The following is a 23,023-nucleotide window of genomic DNA, read 5'->3' as shown; positions in this document are numbered from 1 at the left end:
AGCCACAGTCATGAGTCGCCCCTGCAGGGATCTGGTGCATCATGAATTATTGCTTGTAAAACATAAAAAAAATGGAATGAAGTGATCAGTGACGAGGTGAGGAGAAAGAGAAGGACAGATGTTCTGTGCTGCTCTCAGATGATTGTTATAGACTGATGCGTCGCTTTGGCAGCAAAGAAAGAATAAGAAGAGAAAAACCAAGAGACAAGAGGAGGAGAGAGAAGAGGAAGGAACACATGAAAGCAAGAAGAGGTGAAGAGAAACGGCCAGCAGCTGAAGAGGAGGAGAGAAAGCATGAAGATTGAGAGTTTCTGAAAATGGAAAGATGTCATGACTGTTCACGATGACGCAGCCTGACAGAAACTTATAAAACCTGACCATCGATGTCTGGTTGAAGGTGAGCTGGTGAAAACCAGCAGGAGATAGACGGATGCGACCTGGACAGCAGCATTTCTAACAGTGTCTGTCATCAGTGAATCAGCTCGTGTCAGTGGACGCGTCGCAGTCGTTGGGTTTGCTTGCAGAGGTGGAGTTAATCCAGGTAGATTTGTTTGGGCAGATTTCACCTTTAGTTCAACGCTGTTTGCCGCTGACCTTTGAGGGAGGCCGTCATGTAACCCCTGCGGCACCGTCGTCTTCCTCTGGCTGCCTCTCCGATCCCTCGCCAACAACGCGAACGTGGGGTCCGAGGTTTGCCCAGCGTTCAACTCCACGCTGAAAAGCTTTGCTTGTTTGTTTTCTCGCTCGCCAGCTCCCGGTTGTGTCCGTCTGTATGATGAGACGGATCAGTTTCCTGCCGTGCTGATTCACACAGATCCTGACCCGGCTCAGCTGGGCTCAGATTATATGTGGTGGAGCACTGCTTCTCCCTGAAGCTGCTTTCAGACCTCTGCACAGCTGACCGATCACTGTGTGAAGTCTTTGATTGTTGGTTGCAGAAGTTGTTACACACATGACCATAATTCTGCTGTCAGGCTCCGTCAGACAGTCCAAAAAGGACCTGGTCTGAAGCAGACTGTGGCCTCCGGTGTTCACAGGAAGAGGAAGCGGTGCAGAGAGAGACGGAGCGTTTAAACGGGCCTGCAGCGCTCCTGAATGCACATGAATAATTAACGAGGAGACGGAGCCAGAGGAGACTCCGGCACTTTGGAAAACACACAGGACGTTTGACGGGGACGCTCAGATCGTCCACCTGCACAGCCCTGCTCTGCACCATGCATCATACACATGCTGCACCACCCGGAGCTAGAGGACGGAGACGGAAAGAGTGAACGGGTGGAGGACAGAAATGAGAGGGTTTTACAGAGCACACACACACACACACACACACAACAGGTAAGCAGAGGACAATTAAGAGAGGCAGGGAGGGACAAACGAGCGACATGTGGGGGGTTTAGGGGAAGAATCGTAATGGAGCGATGTAATTGGCTGCATTACCATGAAATGAAGCAGCAGGATGTGTGAGATGCAAAGACGTCGTCCTTCAACAGACGTCCCCACCCTGCTGACGTGTCCTTGAGCAAGACGCTGAAAGCCCCCGACCTGCAGCGGTCCGCGATGTACGACCGCAGATTAAAGATGAAGATTAATAAACCGTCAGAGCAGCAAAGACATGACAGACTTCCACTGCTAACAGATCCATCACGTCAGTCTCTGCAGTAAACCAGGACCAGTCCAAGTCCAAGTCAGCAGAGACAGAACCACCACCGTTCCTAAGTGAGTCAAGACAAGTCCAAGTGAAGTCTCAGGTCAGCTGAAGACGCTGACCTGATCTCCTCCTGACCGTTAATCTGAAACCATCTCATGTCTGGGCAGCCAATCACATCGCTCCGGTCAGTTGTTCTGCCGCGGCCGACGGCGGCTGATGGTGTCCTCGCTACGTCAGGAGAGGAGAGTGGAGCTCGGTCAGTCGTCCCCGGAGACATGAAAGGTTTTAAAAGAAAAGAGCTGAAAGGAGAAAACTGATGAACCTGAGACAGAGAGACAGACAGAGGGAGACAGACAGACAGAGACAGAGAGACAGACAGAGGGAGAGAGACAGAGAGACAGACACAGAGACAGACACAGAGACAGACAGAGGGAGAGAGAGACAGACAGAGAGACAGACAGACAGAGAGACAGAGGGAGAGGCAGAGAGACAGACAGAGGGAGGGAGGCAGAGAGACAGACAGAGGGAGGGAGACAGAGAGACAGACAGAGACAGACAGAGAGAGAGACGGAGGGAGAGACAGAGAGAGACAGACAGAGAGAGAGAGAGACAGAGAGAGACAGAGACAGGTTCTCCTCCTTTGAGATGTTTTGGTTAATTGTCTGTTTCACCTTTCTCTGATCTGAACGCTTCGTCCCTGATATGTACGAACAAGTGTGTCTGTCTGTCTCTCTGTCTGTCTGTCTCTCTGTCTCTCTGTCTCTCTCCCTCTGTACACCTGCTGACTTCTGTATTGTCTCGCTGCCTGTTTCCTTTGGAGCAGCCGGTGAGGAGTCATTTCGTGTCTTCAGAGAGTCTTTGCTAAAGTCCAGGTGGCCGACAAGTTAAGGGACAAACCTGAACAAACGAGAGGAGACGAACGTGGACACAGTGTGAGTCCTGCTGCTGGAGCCTGGACCCAGACCTCAGACCAGAGGAACAGAGATTTAAGAGCAGCAGCATCAGAACACCGAATGAGAGAGGATCTCTTGGACGGTCATCAGACGTGAAGCTGTTCTGAGGACTCGTAGTGGAACAACACCTCACTGAAACACTGCGCGCTGACCGTCTGGACCCCCCCTCAGAGGTGGCTTATGTGATGAGTGAAGCATGGTCCCCTTAAAGTGCAGCAGGACACATTTGTTCATGGGCAGTTTCTACCAGATTTAACTGAAATCTGTGAACAGGTTTGACAGATTGTCTGACACACAGCAATGGGGGGGGGGGCAGAAATACTCACAAAGCAACATACACAAATAAAGCTGTGACGGCTTAGCTTCGGCTTTTTGAAGTTCAGGTTTTTACTGTCAGTTTGGTCTTAATACTACAATACCCATGAGCCTCTGCTGCTGCTCAGCCTCAACCAAACTGATCCAGATTCAGCTGCTAAATGTTTCTTTAAATGTAGCCTTTAGCTTTAGCTTGCTGTTAGCAGCACACGTGAATGGGGGTCGTAGTTGACTTCTTCAGTTTTTACATACACAGACTCATAACTTGTTGGGTTTCTGGTCCATCCAGGACTTGACGGTCCAGCTGTCAGTCACTTCCTGTGCAGACAGGAAGTGGACTTTCACTTCCAGAACCTTTGACGCCCAAAATAACGTCTCCCCCAGGAGCCTCCACCCCCGCCGAGCTACAGCTGTGCTCACAGTTCCTGTGAAATATTCCTTTGGATTTAAATGATGACCACTTGTACCCACCTGACGAGGTGGAGGGGGCGGGAGGGGCAGGATTGGCTGGGTTTGCCCCCCCCCCCCCCCTCAGTCGTCAGACAGTAAAATGTGCCGTGCCGCCTGCCGCTCGGCTCTCATCTCCTGACGAATGGGAGGACTGGAACGCCGCGGAGCGCTCCTTATGCTCAGTTTATTATCTACCTGAGCGCCTCCCATCCCTCTGCCTCCCCCGCTCTCCCTCGCTCTCCCTCCCCATCCTCCTCTCTCTCCTACACTCAGAGGCCTCCATGAATTTCAGTCCGACGGCGTCCCGTGGCCCGAGCCCCTCCGTCTTTTCATCTTTCCCCCCCTCTTTTCTCTCTCTCACACATGAAAACCTCGTTGGCGCTCTGCCGGTTCCCCTCCGTCGCTTCATCTCTTTCCTCCCACTTTCAACGGCTCTTTAACTTCGATTTTTACTGTCTCCTGCTGTTCGGGGCAGCATTTCTTCTTTAACTGCACACCGCCGTGGATGGCTTGCACTAAAATTAGCTTCGACTTCCACTGTTTTACCGTCCGCCTACTGTGTGAGAATATACTATCGTCCAAATGATTTTGGTTATGTTACTGCAAACATTATTTACGATGTCGAGCTGCCATCTGTTCTCTTTAAAGGCAGAATGGACAAAAGACTTGCTGTGTTACTCATAACTGTGGTCTCAGAAGTTAGCTTGTGTCTTTGCAGATGCATAATCCAAGCTTTACACTGCACAGGTGCGTCTGGACGGAATAAACGGCTGAATGTAGTTTAAAACTGGCAGAGGTTGAATGTAAACGAGGCACAGTCTGACCTTTGACGGCGGCGTTCAGTCGTCGGCCATCTTTAATTGAGGTGTTGAGGTTGATTATAGAGCTGCCAGCAGCTGTTGAATGTACCAGAAAGGATGTCGGAGGAAAACCTCTCAGCTCTGGTTGGTTCTGGTTAATGGTAAAGTGTGTAGTCATGGCAACGACGCGGCATCAGAGTGAAAGTGCACGCTGACTCCAGACGGACGGGTTGGACAGGCTCCATGATGTCATCTGACACGTCATGACGCCGTGATGTGATGTGATGTGATTTACTGATGCTTTTTGTCATTCAGAATATTTAATGTTTGCTATTATGTAACTTCAAACTTTTTGATTAATTTTGAGGTATTCATGACGTGTTTGATGTGTTATTGTCTCCGTCCTCTGTTTTTTGACCTGTTGATCATCCTGAGGTGCTCATTGGTTAATCACACATGTCCCAGACTGTTATATACGTGGGAGTGGCCACGTTTTTGTCCTGACAGACGTCTATTTGTCAGTCAGAATGTTACACCTGCTGCCAGGTGGGAGGAAGACTGAAGGTCAGTCAGTCACGACTCAGAAGAGTGTGTGTGTGTGTGTGTGTGTGTGTGTGTGTGTGTGTGTGTGTGTGTGTGTGTGTGTGTGTGTGTGGATGGGGGTCATGATGTATAAATAGAAGCTAAGTTTAGCGTTCCATTCCAACACTGATGACGGTGATCGTCTCCCCTGTGTGTGGACAGACACGTGTGGCTTTTGAATCCTGACCAAACTGTTGTTCCCTCCATGAGACAATAACTGTCCCCCAGCAGTGTCTCTCTGCAGCTGTTTCATGTCTCTTCGCCTTGTTTTGTGTCTATTTGTGGTTGTTTGGAGTGACTTTGTATCTTTGTTGTTGGTTGTTTTGTGTCTCTTTGTTGTCTGTGTGTTCTTGCTTTGCGTCTCTTTGTGGTCCTGTTGTGTCTCTTTGTGGTCATTTTGTGTCTCTTTGTGGTCATTTTGTGTCTCTTTGTGGTCGTTTTGTGTCTCTTTGTGTTTGTTTTGTGTCTCTTTGTGTTTGTTTTGTGTCTCTTTGTGGTCATTTTGTGTCTCTTTGTGGTCATTTTGTGTCTCTTTGTGGTCGTTTTGTGTCTCTTTGTGTTTGTTTTGTTTCTCTTTGTGGTCATTTTGTGTCTCTTTGTGGTCATTTTGTGTCTCTTTGTGTTTGTTTTGTTTCTCTTTGTGTTCGTTTTGTGTCTCTTTGTGTTTGTTTTGTGTCTCTTTGTGGTCATTTTGTGTCTCTTTGTGGTCATTTTGTGTCTCTTTGTGGTCCTGTTGTGTCTCTTTGTGTTTGTTTTGTGTCTCTTTGTGTTTGTTTTGTGTCTCTTTGTGGTCATTTTGTGTCTCTTTGTGGTCATTTTGTGTCTCTTTGTGTTTGTTTTGTTTCTCTTTGTGTTCGTTTTGTGTCTCTTTGTGTTTGTTTTGTGTCTCTTTGTGGTCATTTTGTGTCTCTTTGTGGTCATTTTGTGTCTCTTTGTGTTTGTTTTGTGTCTCTTTGTGTTTGTTTTGTGTCTCTTTGTGTTCGTTTTGTGTCTCTTTGTGGTCGTTTTGTGTCTCTTTGTGGTCATTTTGTGTTTCTTTGTGTTTGTTTTGTTTCTCTTTGTGTTTGTTTTGTGTCTCTTTGTGTTTTTTTGTGTCTCTTTGTGGTCATTTTGTGTCTCTTTGTGGTCATTTTGTGTCTCTTTGTGGTCATTTTGTGTCTCTTTGTGTTTGTTTTGTGTCTCTTTGTGTTCGTTTTGTGTCTCTTTGTGGTCATTTTGTGTCTCTTTGTGGTCGTTTTGTGTCTCTTTGTGGTCATTTTGTGTTTCTTTGTGTTTGTTTTGTGTCTCTTTGTGTTTGTTTTGTGTCTCTTTGTGGTCGTCAGCAGTCACTTCACACAGAGGTTCTGGTTCCGGGCCCCGGCCCCCTGGTCCCAGTGTCCACCCCTCTTGCTTTTCCTCTGACATTGAGACACAGGCGGAGAAAGCAAACAACCACATTAATATCCCAGCATGCTTTGCTCTCATTAGATGCTGACCCGCTGTTTCTGTCTTAATTGGGTTATTTTGATCCTGTTTTAATTGACTAATCAAGATGAAATATTTCTGCTTTGAATGGTCGGTGGTTTATTTTTAGAGCTGATGGTTTATTATTCATGATTTCTCGTCTCTGTTACCATGAAAGAAAAACTGCCGAACTGAACTGAAATCAGCCAAAATGAAAAGACAGACAGAAAAAAGACAGATGAAGAAAGAGAAACAAATCTAAAGAGAAAGAGAACAAACTGATGGAGGGAAAGATGGAGAGTAACCAGAACAGATGTGTAGAGCGAGGTGGAGCGAGGTAGACTGGATAAGAGAGAGAGAGAGGCCGTCCCTTTGTTAGGAGCCACAGCCGCAACAATTTACATGAGAGCCGAGCCTCCTGCCAGCTGATTGGTTCAGAGAGCCGGCCACCTCACCGCCACCCCCCTCCCTCCTACGCCACACTCCAGCCAATCAGGACGTCACACACAGGGGGGCTCCAACCGGGCGAGAGAGGGTCTGCCCTGATAGCGTGAAAAGAGAGAGAGAGGGTTTTCTGTGTATTAGAGAGCGAGGGGGTTGACGGCAGAATAATTGATGAGGTGTAGCGGGGGAGAAACGCTTATTTGTGGACAGATTGTGCCCCCTGGTGGCACTGCAGTGATATAACCACACATTTTTTTTTAATTAAAAATCTGAATACCTGCATCATATTGTTGATCCTGAACAACCACATGCTGTCATCTACACCTTGTTCAGAGCACCACCCATCCACTGTTGGCAGCTTTGGTTTGAGTTTTCACTTTATGAACCGTTCACACCTCTGACTGTTGCTTGAAGGGATGTAAGAGTATTCTCGTTGTCGCTCCTTTGGTGTGTCATTAGCAGCACAGCCTCAGGGGGGCAGTAGAGCAGCAGGAGACTGTTTTTTTCTTCTTCTGAAGGTATTCAGGTGTTGAAAACCTTCCAGGTTCTCACACAGTTTTTAAATGTGCGGCCATAAAGTTTTATAGTGTCCTGAAACAGCTGCTGAATCTGATCAACTGATGCTCTGAGGTGGCAGGTGGGCTGTGTTCAGAGAGACACACTGATGTGCAGACAGTCTGTGTGTGTGTGTGTCTATGTGTGTGTGTGTGTGTGGGGGGGGGGGTCATATTTGGTCATGTTCTGTAGATGAGGCTGTCGTGTCTTTTTACTGAAACAAGAGAAAATCAATTATGAACTGTGGCCCCCAAGCACACACACACACACACACACACACACACACACACACACACACACACACACACACACACACACACACACACAGTTTGTACATACAGTACAGCTACATCACACTCGAACATAATTGGCTGTTCTATTTGACAACAGAGTTCAGCTGGATAATATTGACATAACACAGAGACAAGACTCTCTGGACACCACACACACACACACACACACACACACACACACACTACCACTCGTTCTCTAGCGCCCCCCTCAGTACAAACTTGACATTTGTTATAGTACACAGAACAGAGGCAGGCGTCTCTGCGGTGTTTAGGGCCTGAACGTCGCAGCACACTGCCCGGGGCAGAAAGGGGCTTACATTCGAGACTGGCCTGTATTTCTGATTTCCTCTGTGTGACCTCATGTAATGGCGAGCTGCAGATGGAGAGCAGGAAGTGGTTTTCTGCAGAGGAAGCACTTTAACACACACTCACAATGACGTTTGTTGTTCGCTTCATCCAAAGAACAATAAAAGCTACAAACCCAAAACAAAGCAAACGACAGTCATCCCAAAGCAGCTCCGTACCGAGGTCGCGGATCCAACAGCTAACTGTCTGTCTGTCTTTGCAGGTCGCCATCGGGAAGATGTTCGAGACCCAGAAGATCGTGGTGGAGGAGTAGGCCTCTGCCGGAGGTGGAGGAGTGGGGGCGGAGGAGTTTAAAGGAAGGAGCACTGTCCCAGCAAACAACAGGATGTGACATCAGAGACTGGAGCCAATCACTGCCCTGACATCATCACCGCCAGCAACCAACCTGCTTCCTCTTCGACTCAAACACCGTTTAATTTGACACAGCTGTCAAAGGTGGAGGTGTGAAATGCATTGTGGGAGATGTAGGACAGAGTGAAGCTTTGAAGTACCTGAAGTTTGTTCCAAGAGTAGACTTAAAATATATATATTTTTTTGTATTTTGCATCAGAGTGGTGAAGTGATCGCTGATCAATCACGAGCTGTGTGGTTCGTTTCTGTTCAGGTTCCACTGTCTGAGCCGCTTTTCTGACCTGTGATCCCTTAAAATGAAGCAACATCTTCATCTTTCAGAGTTCACCGTGAAGACGTCCAGAGAACAGACTTTTACTTCTCGGCAGAAGAAGTAAACGCCTCACATTCATCTTCATTAAAATATATAAAAATAAATAAAGTTCTGTCTGAATAATGAGTGTTGTTACATTAAACATCGGCGAAACTCTGACGAAACGAGCCGTCAGACGGTTCAGACGTCGAACAAAGACGTCGTCGAGTCTGTCTCTGGACGTAGATTTAAGAAGTTTAGCTGCGAACTGATGCAGGACAGAATGAGCTCTGACTGCTGGAAGCTGGAAGAGCAGAATTATTGATCCATCAGCAAGAACTCATCGATGCATCCATGATTGTTTTTTTTTTCCAGTTATGTTTGTATTCTAACGCACAAGTTATCCTCCCACATGTGATTATCTGACATATTGGACCATCAACCTGTAAAGACCTGAACCCCCCCCCCCCCCCCCCCCCCCCTGTGACATTAGCCTGTTCTGTAAAGTGAGATGTCGACATGACGCCACAACCAAAGAGTGAAGAGGCCATAAAATCACAGCGTTCACTCGTGTTGTGACAAACCAGGAAACAAGCCAGGATGTATGATGAGGGTGATGGATGTAAAAGATCAGAGACGCCGAAGGCTGAAATCTGCTCTGAGGTTTGTTTTAAATAAAGTTGAGTGAAAACAGGAGAGAGACTCATGAAGGTGCTGCAGATTGGTCTTCCTCATGTCAGCAGCTCAGACTGCTGCTGGACGTTCACGCCGCCCAGGATCTCTGGGTGTTGGAGTCTTTCTGTCCCAGTGTGGGGTGACCAGCATCAGTTTTTGTCCTCGTGAGAGCTGTGCAGTGTCAGTACTCAGGTCAGCTTATTTTCCCTTTAGCTGTGAATACAGGAAGTCGTTTTGATTGGTCACATGATAGAGATGTGTCATACAAACATACATTCACCACAGTCAACCTTCCATCGAGCCACACTTTATTATTAAATTAATACTAATTATTGTCTTTAATCATTCGATACGCACAGGAAATAACATGCAGAGATCAATCAGAGAGCAGCTTCTCAGAGTTTCCTTTAAACTAAACAGACAACCTGATTCAGAAACAGTCTGAACTCATCAAGATCAATAAAACCAGAATCAATCATTAATAATCAATCTGTGTTTCCTGAAGTGTTCCTGAGTCCAGGTATTAATCTCTTCATCCAATCCTGTCGCTCCATCCTCGCTGTGAACCACTGAGCCTTTCAATCATGATACTATCACCTGTTACCAATCAGCCTGTTTACCTGTGGAATGATCCAAACAGGTGTTTTTGGAGCGTTCCACATCTTTCCCAGTCTTTAGCTGCTCCTGTCACAACGTGTTTGAAACGAATCAGCTGATATTTACAGAAATCACTGAAGCTGATGAGCTCAGACAGTAAATATATTGACTTTGTGCTGTTTTCCGGTCAGTTTCTGTCAGAGAGGATCGGCAGGTGATCACATCCTGTTGTATTGATGTTCTGGACTCTCGGTTGTACTTTCTAAAAGAAATTTGACTGCTGGGAAAAAGTGAAATAATATTCAAATATTTAATTTCCGTTGTTCTTCTGTGAGAACTCGAAACCTGGCAGTGATCAAACAGCTCTGAAACCTCGAGAAGAAAAACATTTACAGGTTAAAAGATGTTCGAGGAGTTCATTAAACATGAACATGAACTTTATAAAATCCTCTAAAATCCTCCAGCTCCATGAAATACAGACCCAGCAGTGAGGAGGGGCCGAAGGCAGCTGACAGGAGGTGAATCCTGGACTGATGCCGATCACACTCTGTTCCTGCCTAAAGGCTGCTGGTCCCTCCGCAGACCTGTGATGTGGATCAGGTCAGGTCTGAAGGTGAACCGAGTTTATCTCTTGTGTTATTTTTTCTCTGTGTGTGTGTGTGTGTGGACGGTGAAGCACACACTGAGCAGGTGAGCTCAGAGGGTGGTGGAGGGTGAAGGTGAAGGAGGTGACTGACCCACAAGGTACCAGCGGCTTCTATTAATAGACCCGTCTGTTGGTTTAAGGACGAGCACACTGGCCCACTTACACACACACACACACACACAGGTGTGACACATCACATTGCTCAATGAGTGAAGGCTGTTTCATCAGACGCACACACACACACACACACACACACACTCGATCCTGGTGGAGCTCCTGCAGAGTCGAGCATGTGATCGGCACGAGTCCCACATTCAGAAGGAGGACTTCAGACTAGATTCTGACCCGAGGCTGGCTTTGGCTTCTGGAGGATTGTTTTTGGGCCAAGCTTCTGTTTTTAGACAGAGTGTGTTTGTCCAGAGTCAAATATTTGCAGATTGTGGATCGTCTGAAACGTGCTCACACACACACACACACACACACACAGGCGTCCTGCCTGAGTCTCTGACGGACCTGAAACTCTCCCGCTTTGATCATCAGAACAAACGATGAAGAATGAAAATATCTGGTTCTTTGATAGAAGATAAAGGCGCAAAAAACACTGAAGGACAGCTGTTGACTACGTCTCCCATGATGCATTTCAGCATGAAACTCAATCACACTGCTTCAAAACCTGACATGTCCCGCTAACGGCGTCTAAGAAACTGACTTTATTTCACTTTGGATCTATTTTGAATACACTACATCGCTTTGACACCTCTGACTAGCTTATTCTCTTTAGCATGCAGCTAAGGCTCATGGGTGTTGTAGTATTTAGAGCCGTCTGCTGTGCCGGACCGCTCACAGGGTTTATACGAAAGTACAGGAGAAGTTTGGCTCATGAACAGGAAAACTAGCTCCATGTTGCGATCAGGTGTCTGTTGGTGAAGCCGATGCGATGAGATTATTACTAACGATGACACCCTGACCTGAAATATTCCTTCATCACTTTGAACCTCGCCTCAGTGTTGACGGATCAAACAGATGTCGTCAGGTTTGTCAACAGGAGTTTTTTCAGAGGCGCCGGACTTCTGAACTTTGGCCGTCATGTAAAGATGACAGACAGGTGCAGACAGGTTGCCGTGGGGACGAGGACCTGACTCCTCTCACGTACTGAAGACATGTTGGCTTGTATGCTGGTCGACAGAAGCGCCGCCGCTCCACGAGCGCTGAGTTACAGCTGCGAATCGAAGCGAGTCTAACCCTGAACTAGCCCTGTACTGACCTGTCTGTGTGTTAGCATTACCTTTAGCATTACCTTTAGCATTCTGTGCTAACTCTAGCATGCTAACATGGTGCCATGAAATGTTAAGACAAAGAAATGGAAACATGACTCATGGATAACACAGCGTGTTTGCATTAAGTACAGCTTTCTGGTGATTCCATTAGTATTAGCATGCTAATGCATTTTTTTTCCTGGAGTTAAAATAGCATTGCTAATATTACCATTATCAACATGCTACAACCTTCCCTTTGGCGCCACCCTCAGGACAAACATTACATTTTCTACCTGACCAGGGAAAAGATGTGATTCTGCTGAAAGGCCTTTTTTCATCCATCCAGCGGCTCAGTTCTCAGTGTTATGAACATTACAGCCTCACGGGGGCGCTGCTGAGGCTGCAGTTTGCCTGTGTTCGGTCTCTGTGACACTTTGTGCTGCTGCTGCTGTCACTTCTGCTGGGAGTTTCGGTTGGACTACATGAAAAAATGAGCCTTAAAGCGCCATCAAATAAGTGATACCAGTACAGAATGATAATAATAACAATAGTAATAATAATAATAATAATAATAATAATAACATCAATAATAATAATAATAACATTGAGATGAACACTCCCAGTTAAAGTCATAATTATTCATTCTTTGATAAACCTGCTATTTATCACTGGAAGAAGTATTCAGATATTTTACTACAGTAAAAGTAATAATACCACGGTGTACAAATACTACGAGTAAAAACCCTGTATTCAAAACTTAATGTACAAAATATTATAATTAAAATGTACTCAAAGTACAAAAAGTAAAAGTACTCATTATGTGACATTATATGACTGGATTTGAATTATTGATGCATTCATGTGTTCATCAGTTTAACGTTGCAGCTGATTGAGCTACTTTATGTTCTGCTGGAAGCTTGTGAGTTTCTCCCTGAGGATCAATAAAGTCTCATCTTGATCCACTATAATAAACCATGTTTACTGATCAGATTTTGCATTAATAATCTGGATGTGAAGCAGCTGAAGGTTAACGAGGTAGAACAAAAAGACAAATATTTGTACCTGAATAGTTGAGTAGAAGTAAAAAGTGTCACAGGATGAAAAACTGAAGTACAAGTGACCCAAAATTGTGCTGAAGTTACTTTCCACCCCAGCATATTAATGCATTAATCATGAAAATGACTGTTTTCTGATCAGTTTAAGAAATGATAAAAGTGGAAGTGAAGATGATTTTCTCGTGTGTCGAGTGCATGAAGCAGTAATTCCAGCTGTCAATCACAAGACAGTTTTCAAAATGCAAAACTCAAGACACCTGAGATGAGTTTGTGTCTGAAAGCAGAATTTATTGATTGACTCACTTTGATGAAAACATCCTGAACACTTTGTGAGAATTACTGTTGAAATATTCCAGGAACAAATTCTCCTGCAGGTGTTTATTATGAAAGCAGACAGGAAGATCACAGAATCTATGGGACCATCAAAGCAGCTGATTGGTTGCAGCTCCTCAGTGACGTTAATACAGTTTCTGGGAACCATTGATATTCATTCATTTCCTGACAGGATGAAAATGAATCTGAGAGGCTTGAGATTTGTTCGTAAACCATCACTCCCACTCAGTTATGAAGCAAGTGATGTGACACTGATCAAATGATGGACTACACGACTCCGGACTCAAAGCTCGGTGAGGACTGAAAGGTTCACATCACAGTGAGTCTGCACACAGCAGGAAGTAGATCATGTTTCATCCGGCCTGAGTGGATCATCTTGAAATGACTGCAGCTGATTTTGTCGCGGTGATTCTCACCTGAGTTCGTCATCTTCAGGTACAGAAGTGAACATGCTGAAGAAAGCGCAGAAATATTTAGGTTTTCTAATCAACAGGTGGAGTCTCAGCAGCAGTGAGACAGAGACACGTGTGTTTCTGGCTGTCAACAGGTCCAAAACGTCCTGAAGGTTGTTGGCACTAACGCACATTAACTTTCTTAAAGCCGGATCACAGAATCAGTCCGCTGGGTCTGTGCGTCCTCTGGGAGAAATCCCATCGATCCAAGTGGAAATTCAGAAAAATATCCATAACTGTCAGCTGTGTTTCCCTCAGAGACACATTTATGAGCTTCAGCTCAGCAGGTTTTCAGGAGGCTGTTTCACAATCAAGAGAAAAGGAAAACGGAATCATCCAGAGGCCAAAATTAAGAAAAATCTAAATTACATCTGGATCTTCTGACTGCACAAGTTATCTGATCACAGCAGGAGACACTGCAGCTGCACATCAAAGCGTTCCTTTCAGCAGACGGGGCGGGTGGAGGGGTTTTACGCACGGACCTACATGTTTTACGCACGACGCACGCAGCGGTCAGGTGGAGTGGAACGCGGCGCTGACGAAGGGTGCGGTGCTGGACATACAGTGGTACCTGAGGGTGTAGTTCTGCCCCTCGTTGTTGTCCCAGAACTCGCCCTCCTCACTCCTCAGGTACACGGCGAAGTGCACGGCCGAGCTGGGGTCCATGAAGGGCGGCGTGTACACGGTGAAGCTGAACCGCTCTCCCACAAAGCCCGGCTGATCCGCGGCCACGGGCAGAGCCTGCGCGTCCACGTAGGAGAGCCAGTCGTTAAAGGTGTACCTCACTCCGACCTCTTTGTCGGTATGGCCGGTAAAGACCCGGATCTGCCCCCGCACGTCGAACTGCGTGATGGTGATATTCTCGAGGCAGACGCGGGTCTGCCGGACTCGCAGCTCCGCCTCTCGGGGCTCCGGGAAGCAGGGGACCAGCCGGTCCGTGTCCAGGCTGGACTTGAAGCTCTGGCACAGGTCGCTCAGTAAGTCCTGCTGCTGCGGCGGGAAGCTCTTGTGTCTGGACAGAACCTTGGTCGGGATCTGCGGGTCCTCCAGCGAGCTGAAGTGCTTGACGCTGGCCAGGTTCAGCCCCATGGAGTCGGCGAACTTCACGCGCTTCCTCCCGTTACTCCCGGAGACGCCGTCCAGGAGCGCCGCCGGGTAGGCGGGCAGGGACTTGGCTCTCCTCCGGTCTTTCATAAATCTCTCCAGTTGAGAAGCGTCCACCTCGTCGTCCAGGTCTCCTTCCTCGTCCTCGTCGTCCATCTCCTCCTGGCCGTTGTTCATGGGCTGCGCCGGGGAGGGCGACTCTCCCCCGGTGTGGCAGTGGAGAGGTGAGCGGGACATGTCTGCCCGGCAGCCAGGCGGCCTGTGTGCTCAGCTGAGGCTGCAAGCCGGTCCGGAGTCCGCGGGGGTCCTGGCGCGGGGCAGCTTGTATAGAGTAGAGACTCCCGCCCCTCCTCCCCACAGAGGACAACGTGGTGACCACAGAGCGCGTGCGGTGTCCTCAGTGAGCAGCGGCTGTCACAGGAGCGCGCGCACCGTCACGTAAGAGACGTCGACTCTCACCTGCACGTGAACAGCGGAGAGGACACAACAACAACAACAACAGCCGGAGAGCGCGTGAAGGAACTGATTCAACGTCACTGTTCGGTGAACTTTTATCATCTGCAGCAGCACCGTGTCCGTCAGGTGTCAGTTTAAAATGAGCCAGGTGTGACCCCCAGGTGAACTGACGCAGCAGTGACTTTCAGCTTTACAGAGAGCCTGCAGCAATGTAAACCAGCCCGCTGCAGTACAAGAAAAAGTACTGCTATCAAAATCATTTTAAGTAAAAGTACTGCTATCAAAATCATTTTAAGTAAAAGTACTGCTATCAAAATCATTTTAAGTAAAAGTACTGCAAGTAACTGTCAGACTGAAGTAACTGAAGTAACTGTGAGACTGAAGTAACTGTCGGACTGAAGTAACTGAAGTAACGGGTAACTGCTCCTCGGAGCAGGTTTCTGCTCTGGACTCTTCTCACTTTGGTTTCTTTCGTTTCTTTTTGTCTTGTTTGGCTCCTTTGAAAAATCTCCTGACGTCAAAACCAGTTTCCTTTTTTTTTTTTTGACTCACTTCAACAAATCATGCAGCTGATGTTAAACATTACATCACAGTTTTACTGTTTCACACTTTAAAATGTCTGAATAAACTTGGACGCAGTCTGTTCGGCTGTGAAACTGAATAAAGTTTTGTTGTTGTGTTTCCAGCCGCAGGCTGAAGAGCTTTCTGAGAATCAGCTGATGTTATGTAAGCCGCCTCGTGGCTCTGAAGAGTGCGTCATCCGGCGGCCGGTCAACAAACACATGAGGTCACCACCGCGTCGTCCTGACGTCACGTCGCGCTCTCCTCCGCGGCTGCTGCGCCTCCTCAGGTGGAGGTAAAACATGGAGGTTTAACAGGTTCATGGACGGTGGCGCTGCAGGAGGCTCGACCCTGCAGCGCCGCTGCTCGGCTGATCAGAGATCAGTGTCTGCAGCCGGCTGGGGTGGTGTGTTGTGGCGTGTGTGATGGCAGTCATTGAGGAAGAGGAGGGAGACGCTGTGTGTGGAGGACAGGAGGTGGGTCTGGTTCTGGATGACGGAGAGCCGGTGTATAGCGTTGATGGGTGCTGGGACGTGGCGGTGGGGGCTCTGGGTTTTCTGTCCGGAGCAGGTGGGTCTCTGGTCTCTCTGACTCTGGTTCAGTCATGATCCAGAGTCGCTGTGAGCCTGAAGGTCGTCTGGAGGGACACCTGGTCTGTGAGGACGTGGACTGGATTTCATTCTTCTGCTGTCGGAGCCCAAAGCCTGAAACTCTGAGGGACCAAAAGTCTTCACATGAAATCACGATGAAGCAGCTGAACACGTGACTTCATGCCATTTTCTTGACTTGGCCACTAGATGGCAGCACTTGTCTAGAGTCTGGCCTTCATCTGCTTCAGGGAGAGTCTGACTGCACCCGTTTCCTCACACAGTTATGTGTGGATGGAGGAGATCTGTGTGTGTGTGTGTGTTTGTGTGTATGTGTGTGTGTGTGTGTGTGTGTCTGCTGGACTCCTTCCTCTGGTTCTGGACTGAATGCTGGACCGGCAGACTCTCTGTCTGACGCTTCACATTCACCTCCAACACACTCCCTGATGGAGTGAACTGGAGTCAGCACAGCTGCAGCTCAGGACAGGGACAGTTTCAGCACCAAAGGACCTTTCAAAATAAAAGTCCCTTTGCTTTTGTGATGATGTGTGAAGCGTTTTTCAGTTTGGATGAGGAAGAGTCAGAAACATCTAACTGTCACGTTTTCAGTCTGTCTGTGACAGCAGTCAGCCCGTCTTGGTTTCAGGCCCATCAGACTGGTTCACGTCTTCTCTTTCAGTATAAAAATAGATCACATTGATCCTGGATCAGCCAGACGTGGTTACTATGGAACGTTTGCAGGTCTTGACTGTTACGTCACATTTCCTGCAGAGCGCCTTATTTTGAAGCAGGTTTCACAGTTAAAACTGCAGCCGTCTTTGAACTTTGAACAGTTTTCCTGATCAGAACATGTTTTCATATCCGGCGATTGTGAGCAGAATCACATGAACTGCTGCTCACTTCACTCCTGCAGGGTCCAGGAGTCGCCTGAAAAACACCTGATGCTTTTATTGTGGAGGCCTGTTTCACTTTGTGTAGTTAGGAACTCACAGCTGACCTTGAGACGGATCAACTGCTGTTTCCAAGACCAGAAAACAAGAAGTGCTCAGATAGAGGTCAATTTCAGCATCTGCGTTTCCATGACAACTGAGCGGGAAGCCCATGTGACACAACCAAAAGCTCCGGAAAGGAGCCGAGTTGACCAGGTGATGAGCTGCTGCTGTGTGTGCTAGTTCTGACTCATGACCCCTCTGTAAGACAGGTGAACAGCACAGGTGAGCACAGTGGTCCCAGATCAGCTGCTGTTCACCTGCAGCGCCGAGAAACACCGACTGACCGCAACGTTTTCTACTTTTCTGGGTCAAACGTAGCTTTTAATGAATGGCAGTAACAATGTGACAGGTTCTAAGTACACAATACTCATCCACACCCACCGCACTCATCAGCTGTCATCGTACACACTCAGGTACGCAGTGGATCAGCAGGAGTTCAGTTTTTATTGGCCCCTGCTGTGTTCAGCCTCAGTTATGTGTAACTTACTGTAGATCAGCGGCTGCAGACCTTCAGGCCACGACGGCTCAAAGATCATTAACGTCATGATTTCTGCTGCACAAACGTTGGCGCGTTCTGTTTTTAAAGACTTTCTTCTTTGTTGGACAGAACGGCTGCGGTGGGACGACGACGTGCAGCCCTGCTGGACCCAGACCTGGACTGCTGCCGAGGACTGACCGACTCTGCTCCCTCCCACCTCGCGAGACTTAAACCACTTCAGCTCCACCAAGTATTCAAATGAGCAGAACTCCCACTTCACCTTAAACGCCTCACGACCTGGAGTCACATGTGACCTGTGACAGAGGTCACATGTCTCAGACGTCTGGACGTGTCTCATTTTAAAGAGCAGCTGGGAGCTCGAACGTGTGGAGAAGAGTGCGGCTGATGTTCAGAGCGATCACATGATCAGATCAGAGTTAAACATCATTGATCAGAAGATAATCTGGTTCACAAACTCAAATATTCTTCAGTTTCCTCTGACGCAAACAGATTTACTCCAGAAAACAAGAAAGTTGAGACAAATGTGGAGCAAAGCTTTTAACAAATTATCCACAGCCGGAATCTGGAGGTTTACAGAAGGCGAACATGAACGTTACATGAATCCAAACGCTCACGTGGGTCCATACCACGAGCCCGGCTGTTAAAACTTCATACGTGTTCAAGACATAATCAACATTTCATGTTTTGATAATCTGCGTTAAGGATCCGAGCACAGTCTCGTGACTGCGGCGCGCCGCCGCCGCGGTGCTCTGCTAGCTGCTGATTGCATATTCATAAACTCATTTACATTCAGGTACAAAGATATAAAAAGAAACAACAAATTATACATCCGCTGCATTTCTACACGTTTCAAATCACAAAGATTCCTCAAAACATCGATATTTCAAATGACTTCATTAACATAATGCCACGTGATTGGTTGGCCAAACAGCATGAAATGAATCGTGGGTATTGTAGTGCGGTGACAGTCGAGAGGCAGCGTAGAGTCAGTGATCGTGGAACCGCTGTTTCTGATCCACCAATCAGATCGCTCGTTGTCTGCAGCAGCCACTCGTCTGCTCTGCTGCCACTCTACACCGCCATTGGCTGGTACAGCTGTCACTCAGAACATGGGGCATCTGACAGTAGTGCCTGCTGATGACATCACAGCTGCGTGTCTGATGATGTCACTCGCTGTCTGTGGTGTAGATGCGGTACAGCAGCGTGATGATGGCAGCGACCAGAGCGGGAATCAACCAGCTAGACCACCAACTGCCGGAGAGGGAGACAGCGAGTTAAACAGGTCACTAACTCACTGACCAACCAACCGAAACCTGCTGAGACTGTGCTGAGATCAGTTGTACAGACGTTTGAGACCTGCAGTGACTGAAGCTAAAAGAAAAGCCAGTTTGTCTGAGAACCTGGTCGGTTTCGGGTCCTGCTCTGTCTGAGAACCTGGTCTGTCTGAGGTCCTGGTCTGTTTCGGGTCCTGGTCTGTCTGAGGACCTGGTCTGTCTGAGGTCCTGCTCTGTCTGAGAACCTGGTCTGTCTGAGGTCCTGGTCTGTTTCGGGTCCTGGTCTGTCTGAGGTCCTGGTCTGTCTGAGGACCTGGTCTCTCTGAGGTCCTGGTCTGTCTGAGGACCTGGTCTGTCTGAGGTCCTGGTCTGTCTGAGGACCTGGTCTGTTTGGGGTCCTGGTCTGTCTGAGGACCTGGTCTGTCTGAGGTCCTAGTCTGTTTGGCGTCCTGGTCTTTCTGAGGTCTTGGTGTTATTTCATCTTACGTTTCATCAGTCGAGACATTAGCTGTAAGCTAACTAGCATCCAGTGTGTGTGTGTGTGTGTGTGTGTGTGTGTGTGTGTGTGTGTGTGTGTACCTGGACTCATCCTGCAAAGTGGTCACCAGCGTTTCCTGTAAACACAATAATATAAACTTTAATAAGGACGACTGTTATTAATGAGAGGAGGAGGAGTGAGGGGAGGTGTCAGAGGAGGTGTCTAACAGGAGGAGCAGGGCTGTGTGCCGCACTGAGAAAGTGTAAAGTAACCACAACGTACCGTGAAGCGTGTGTGTGTGTGTGTGTGTGTGTGTGTGTGTGTGTGCGTTAGCTCGCAGTGTGAATGACAGGGTCTAAATAAAGCTTCAGGGTCAGCTCCGGCGGCTTTGTGCCTGACGTTTAGTCCTCTGTGGGTCCAAACACTGCGTCCTACATTTCCCATGATGCCCCTGCACAGCGTCCTTCATTCGTCCGTCCCTGCCCGGTGGACACTCGCGTCCAGTCTGTAACACGTTTCAGTAGTCTTTAACAATGACATCACTGTGACATCACTCTGGCTTCACTTACCACGTTTGTGGCGATCTTGTGTCTGTCGTCCTGCAGACAGACAGACAGACAGACAGACGGTCAGTTACGTCAGCACGTGTCTCCGGCTGCTTTAAAGCCGCCACAGATCTCAGAGCACAGACGAACACTGACCGGGTGCAGCTCTCCGATCACCATGTCGGCCGCCATCTCTCTGGCGTCGGTGGAGTGTCCGACGTCCTCGAAGCTCTCGGTGGCGTTTCCTCCCGCCTGCTCCCTCAGCACCTCCTCTCCTCCGGGGTGCTGGCGTGAAAATCAAACACACACTCTGAGACTCGGTGATCATCAACGATAAAAAAAATGATCTAATACAAAATGTTTGTCGACAGTTCGGCTTCACGTCAAAATCCAAACTGTTCATTCACAGTTTTTAACATTAAAGTCAGACAGGAAGTTAGCACGCAGGCTAACGTTTACACCTTCCAGACCAAATCAGCCCTGTGTCTGCTGCAGGACTGCAGCCGTGAGCTGCAGGACCGACTGTTTGAACTTCAATAAATTATTCTCTTGATAAAATGTTTCTGAGGCTGAACCCTGAAAACTTTTGGCACGACTGAAAACCGACTGAATGAAAAGTTAAAACAGTTTTATGAGCGTGGAGTCGTTCTCCGGCCTGACAGCACGATGACTTTGTTCCACAAGTCAATCATACCGATGATCCAGACCAATAATCGTAGCCCAGCATGGAGCAGAATGATACCAGACTAACCTGCTAATGTCGCCAAAAGGTTTAAACGTACAAAACATCGATATCTGCAATTCAGGAGTCTCGTGCATTGACACCAAAGCTCCCTGTGCATCTCGAGAGAGGATCTGCCCTGAGAGGTCGACTCGAAGCTTTCATCTGCATCTCAGAGTCTTCGTGAGAGACCCTCACTGAGGGTCTTTGTGTCTGAAGTGCCGCCTGAACGCTCGTCTCGCTGCAGCGGCTCAGTGTGCGCCGTCCAAGCGTCCCGACAATGATTAACCACGGACTGCAGAGACGCACTGAGACGCGTGTTTGTCCCGCAGGGTCCTGGAGTGAACAGCTGCCGCAACACATCTGGATCCGCCGGCTTCAAGTAACCTGAGAGCGACAGCGGAACGCTCCGGAACAGAGCGAAGGTGCGTTTACGCCGCAGACGTGGGTCCGCTCTCAGCCGTAAACCGAGAAGTGTGTGAACAGCGCGCCCACACCCTGAACCCTGCACAGAGTTTCGCCCCGCGCTCGTTCCAGCAGGTCGGAGATTTGATCGAGGTGATCGGTCAACGGTCAAAGGTCCAACCAGGGTCTGTCACATCCCAACAACAAAGTCAACAAAGTCAGCAGTCACTCACAGAAAGGACTGAGGAATAAATGAGAGCAGGGTGGAGTTATTTCATCCTGCTCACTTCCTTCACTTCAGCTTATTTTCTTAATTTATCAATATGTCGATAAAATGTCTGACCTGCAGTCAAATAGATTTCCTGCTGGTTGATTATCAGCTCATGATATCATACACAGACATTTCTACAGACACAAAATGATGAGTTATAGTTTCACCTTTGAGAAATCTGCTGTCCTCACTCCACTTCCTGTCGTCAGATGAACGGTTGTAAACACGCAATCTATCATAAACACACGTTTATAACCATCAGAAGGTCGTTAAACGCTGACTGATGACCTTCTCTTGGACTTCAGGAAGTTGTCGTGAACATTTTTCACTATTTTCTCTTATTTTAAAGGCCAAATGATAAAACAGTGACTGATGATTAGCAGCCGTAAATCATCCTGCATGGGCAGAGGACCAACACTTCATTAGTGTTCATGGTGATTAATAAGAAATAAATGTGAAAAGCTTCTCACTTGCGTCATCTCTGGTTTCTGAACAGAAAACAAACTAAAGTCATAACTTCTATTTTAAACAGGTGTCGATGCATCAGCTGATATCAGCTGATTGCTGTAATGATCATTTCTTAATGCAATCAGCTGATCTATCATTATGTTATTTTTTAAACTCTCAGATATCAGTATTGATTATAAGAAGTCCAGTATTGATCAGGCTCTATTAATGTTGGATTTGTTGATATCTGTGTGAGATTTAAAGTCCTTTCTGGGGCCCCTGAGACACTGAAGTGAGCCCAGGAACCAGGAGCCTCCAGCTGTGAATTCACCACCAGACTTCAGCCAAAAAAAGACACATTTTACACTTTGGCAGTTAAATACGCATCAATTTCAAGTAATTTTCCTCTCAAAGCAGAACAGGGTTTGATCGAAAGCTTCGGTCTGGACACACAGTTTGGTTTATTTCCTGTCCTGCAGGATTTCTCCAGGATGAAAGAAACTGTCCTGAAACTAAACTCACCTCCTCCAGAAACTTGGTCACATCGTAGACTTTGTAGTGGATGATGATCCACGTTGATTTGAACGAGTTCTGCTCCTCGATCTCTGACAGTCTGTAATATTTGACTCCATCGGGGCTCTTTTCCTCCTTTTCACCCATTTGTGTCCCTGAAAGCTGCGACAGTTGGAGCGTGAAGAGCCGCTGGAAGCCGACAGGAGCAGCTAAACGCCCTGTTTGCGGTTATATAATCCCCCCCTAGCCGCGGAACCGTGACTCCGCACCAACACGCTAACATTTACCCCAGTTTCTATCAACGAGAGTCCCAACTTCCAGCGACTATCACCTCAACGCAGGCAAGTTCACCGGGATACTGCACGACACGTCCGGCCTCACTTTTCAAAATCAAGGTGTGGTTGATTTTCCACAATAGCGGAGACAAATTTGACTTGTATAAACACGTTTAATGCCCATACATGCTTTGCTGAAAAGGAATATTGGGCCGCTGTCACAATTCCTGCATTTTTTTACATGAACTGTATCCTTCTGTGCTCTTTAAACACCAATTTTCGTACACTTTGAATTTATTTTGAAACTCTTATTTCCGGTTGCATTGCATTTATTTAGGATGTCTTTACGGAGCCTCAGATTCCTGGCACGGTGAGCTGAACCGCCCCTA

At 47.5% G+C, this 23,023-nt stretch overlaps 3 protein-coding genes across 3 annotated transcripts in view; 1 reads left to right on the top strand and 2 right to left on the bottom strand.

The window, feature by feature from the left end:
- Window positions 1-8,934, top strand: part of LOC121623662 (LYR motif-containing protein 4B) — a 34,656-nt gene extending 25,722 nt beyond the window's left edge. Inside the window, exon 3 of the mRNA XM_041961027.1 lies at window positions 8,052-8,934. Within this exon, the coding sequence (XP_041816961.1) occupies window positions 8,052-8,102 (51 nt within the window). The 3' untranslated portion in view covers window positions 8,103-8,934. The remainder of the gene's footprint in view (window positions 1-8,051) is intronic.
- Window positions 8,935-12,997: 4,063 nt separating this feature from the next.
- Window positions 12,998-15,201, bottom strand: ppp1r3g (protein phosphatase 1 regulatory subunit 3G). Its single transcript, XM_041961019.1, has one exon. It carries the CDS (start codon window positions 14,845-14,847, stop codon window positions 14,020-14,022), a length of 828 nt encoding a protein of 275 aa, XP_041816953.1. The 5' UTR covers window positions 14,848-15,201; the 3' UTR covers window positions 12,998-14,019.
- Window positions 15,202-18,175: 2,974 nt separating this feature from the next.
- Window positions 18,176-22,689, bottom strand: LOC121623661 (cytochrome b5). Its single transcript, XM_041961026.1, has 5 exons — window positions 22,369-22,689; window positions 20,159-20,287; window positions 20,027-20,056; window positions 19,559-19,593; window positions 18,176-18,956 (listed from the first exon to the last, which is right to left on the bottom strand). The coding sequence occupies exons 1-5, from the start codon at window positions 22,504-22,506 to the stop codon at window positions 18,872-18,874; spliced, it is 417 nt and encodes a 138-aa protein (XP_041816960.1). The 5' UTR covers window positions 22,507-22,689; the 3' UTR covers window positions 18,176-18,871.
- Window positions 22,690-23,023: the final 334 nt, after the last annotated feature.

The sequence above is a fragment of the Chelmon rostratus genome, chromosome 20 (genome assembly GCF_017976325.1).
Source record: "Chelmon rostratus isolate fCheRos1 chromosome 20, fCheRos1.pri, whole genome shotgun sequence".
In the NCBI taxonomy this organism is placed as follows: domain Eukaryota; kingdom Metazoa; phylum Chordata; class Actinopteri; order Chaetodontiformes; family Chaetodontidae; genus Chelmon; species Chelmon rostratus.
Note: the sequence above shows the minus strand (reverse complement) of the source record. Positions and strands in the feature narration are given on the sequence as shown.

What these genes read in the sequence shown, in the direction of transcription:
- ppp1r3g (XM_041961019.1), bottom strand. Translation starts at nt 14,847, where the DNA reads ATGTCCCGCTCACCTCTCCACTGCCACACCGGGGGAGAGTCGCCCTCC.
- LOC121623661 (XM_041961026.1), bottom strand. Translation starts at nt 22,506, where the DNA reads ATGGGTGAAAAGGAGGAAAAGAGCCCCGATGGAGTCAAATATTACAGA. An exon ending in TGACCAAGTTTCTGGAGGAG is followed by an intron (nt 20,288 to 22,368) that starts GTGAGTTTAGTT and finishes TTTTCACGCCAG; the next exon opens with CACCCCGGAGGAGAGGAGGT. An exon ending in ACAAGATCGCCACAAACGTG is followed by an intron (nt 19,594 to 20,026) that starts GTAAGTGAAGCC and finishes TTGTGTTTACAG; the next exon opens with GAAACGCTGGTGACCACTTT.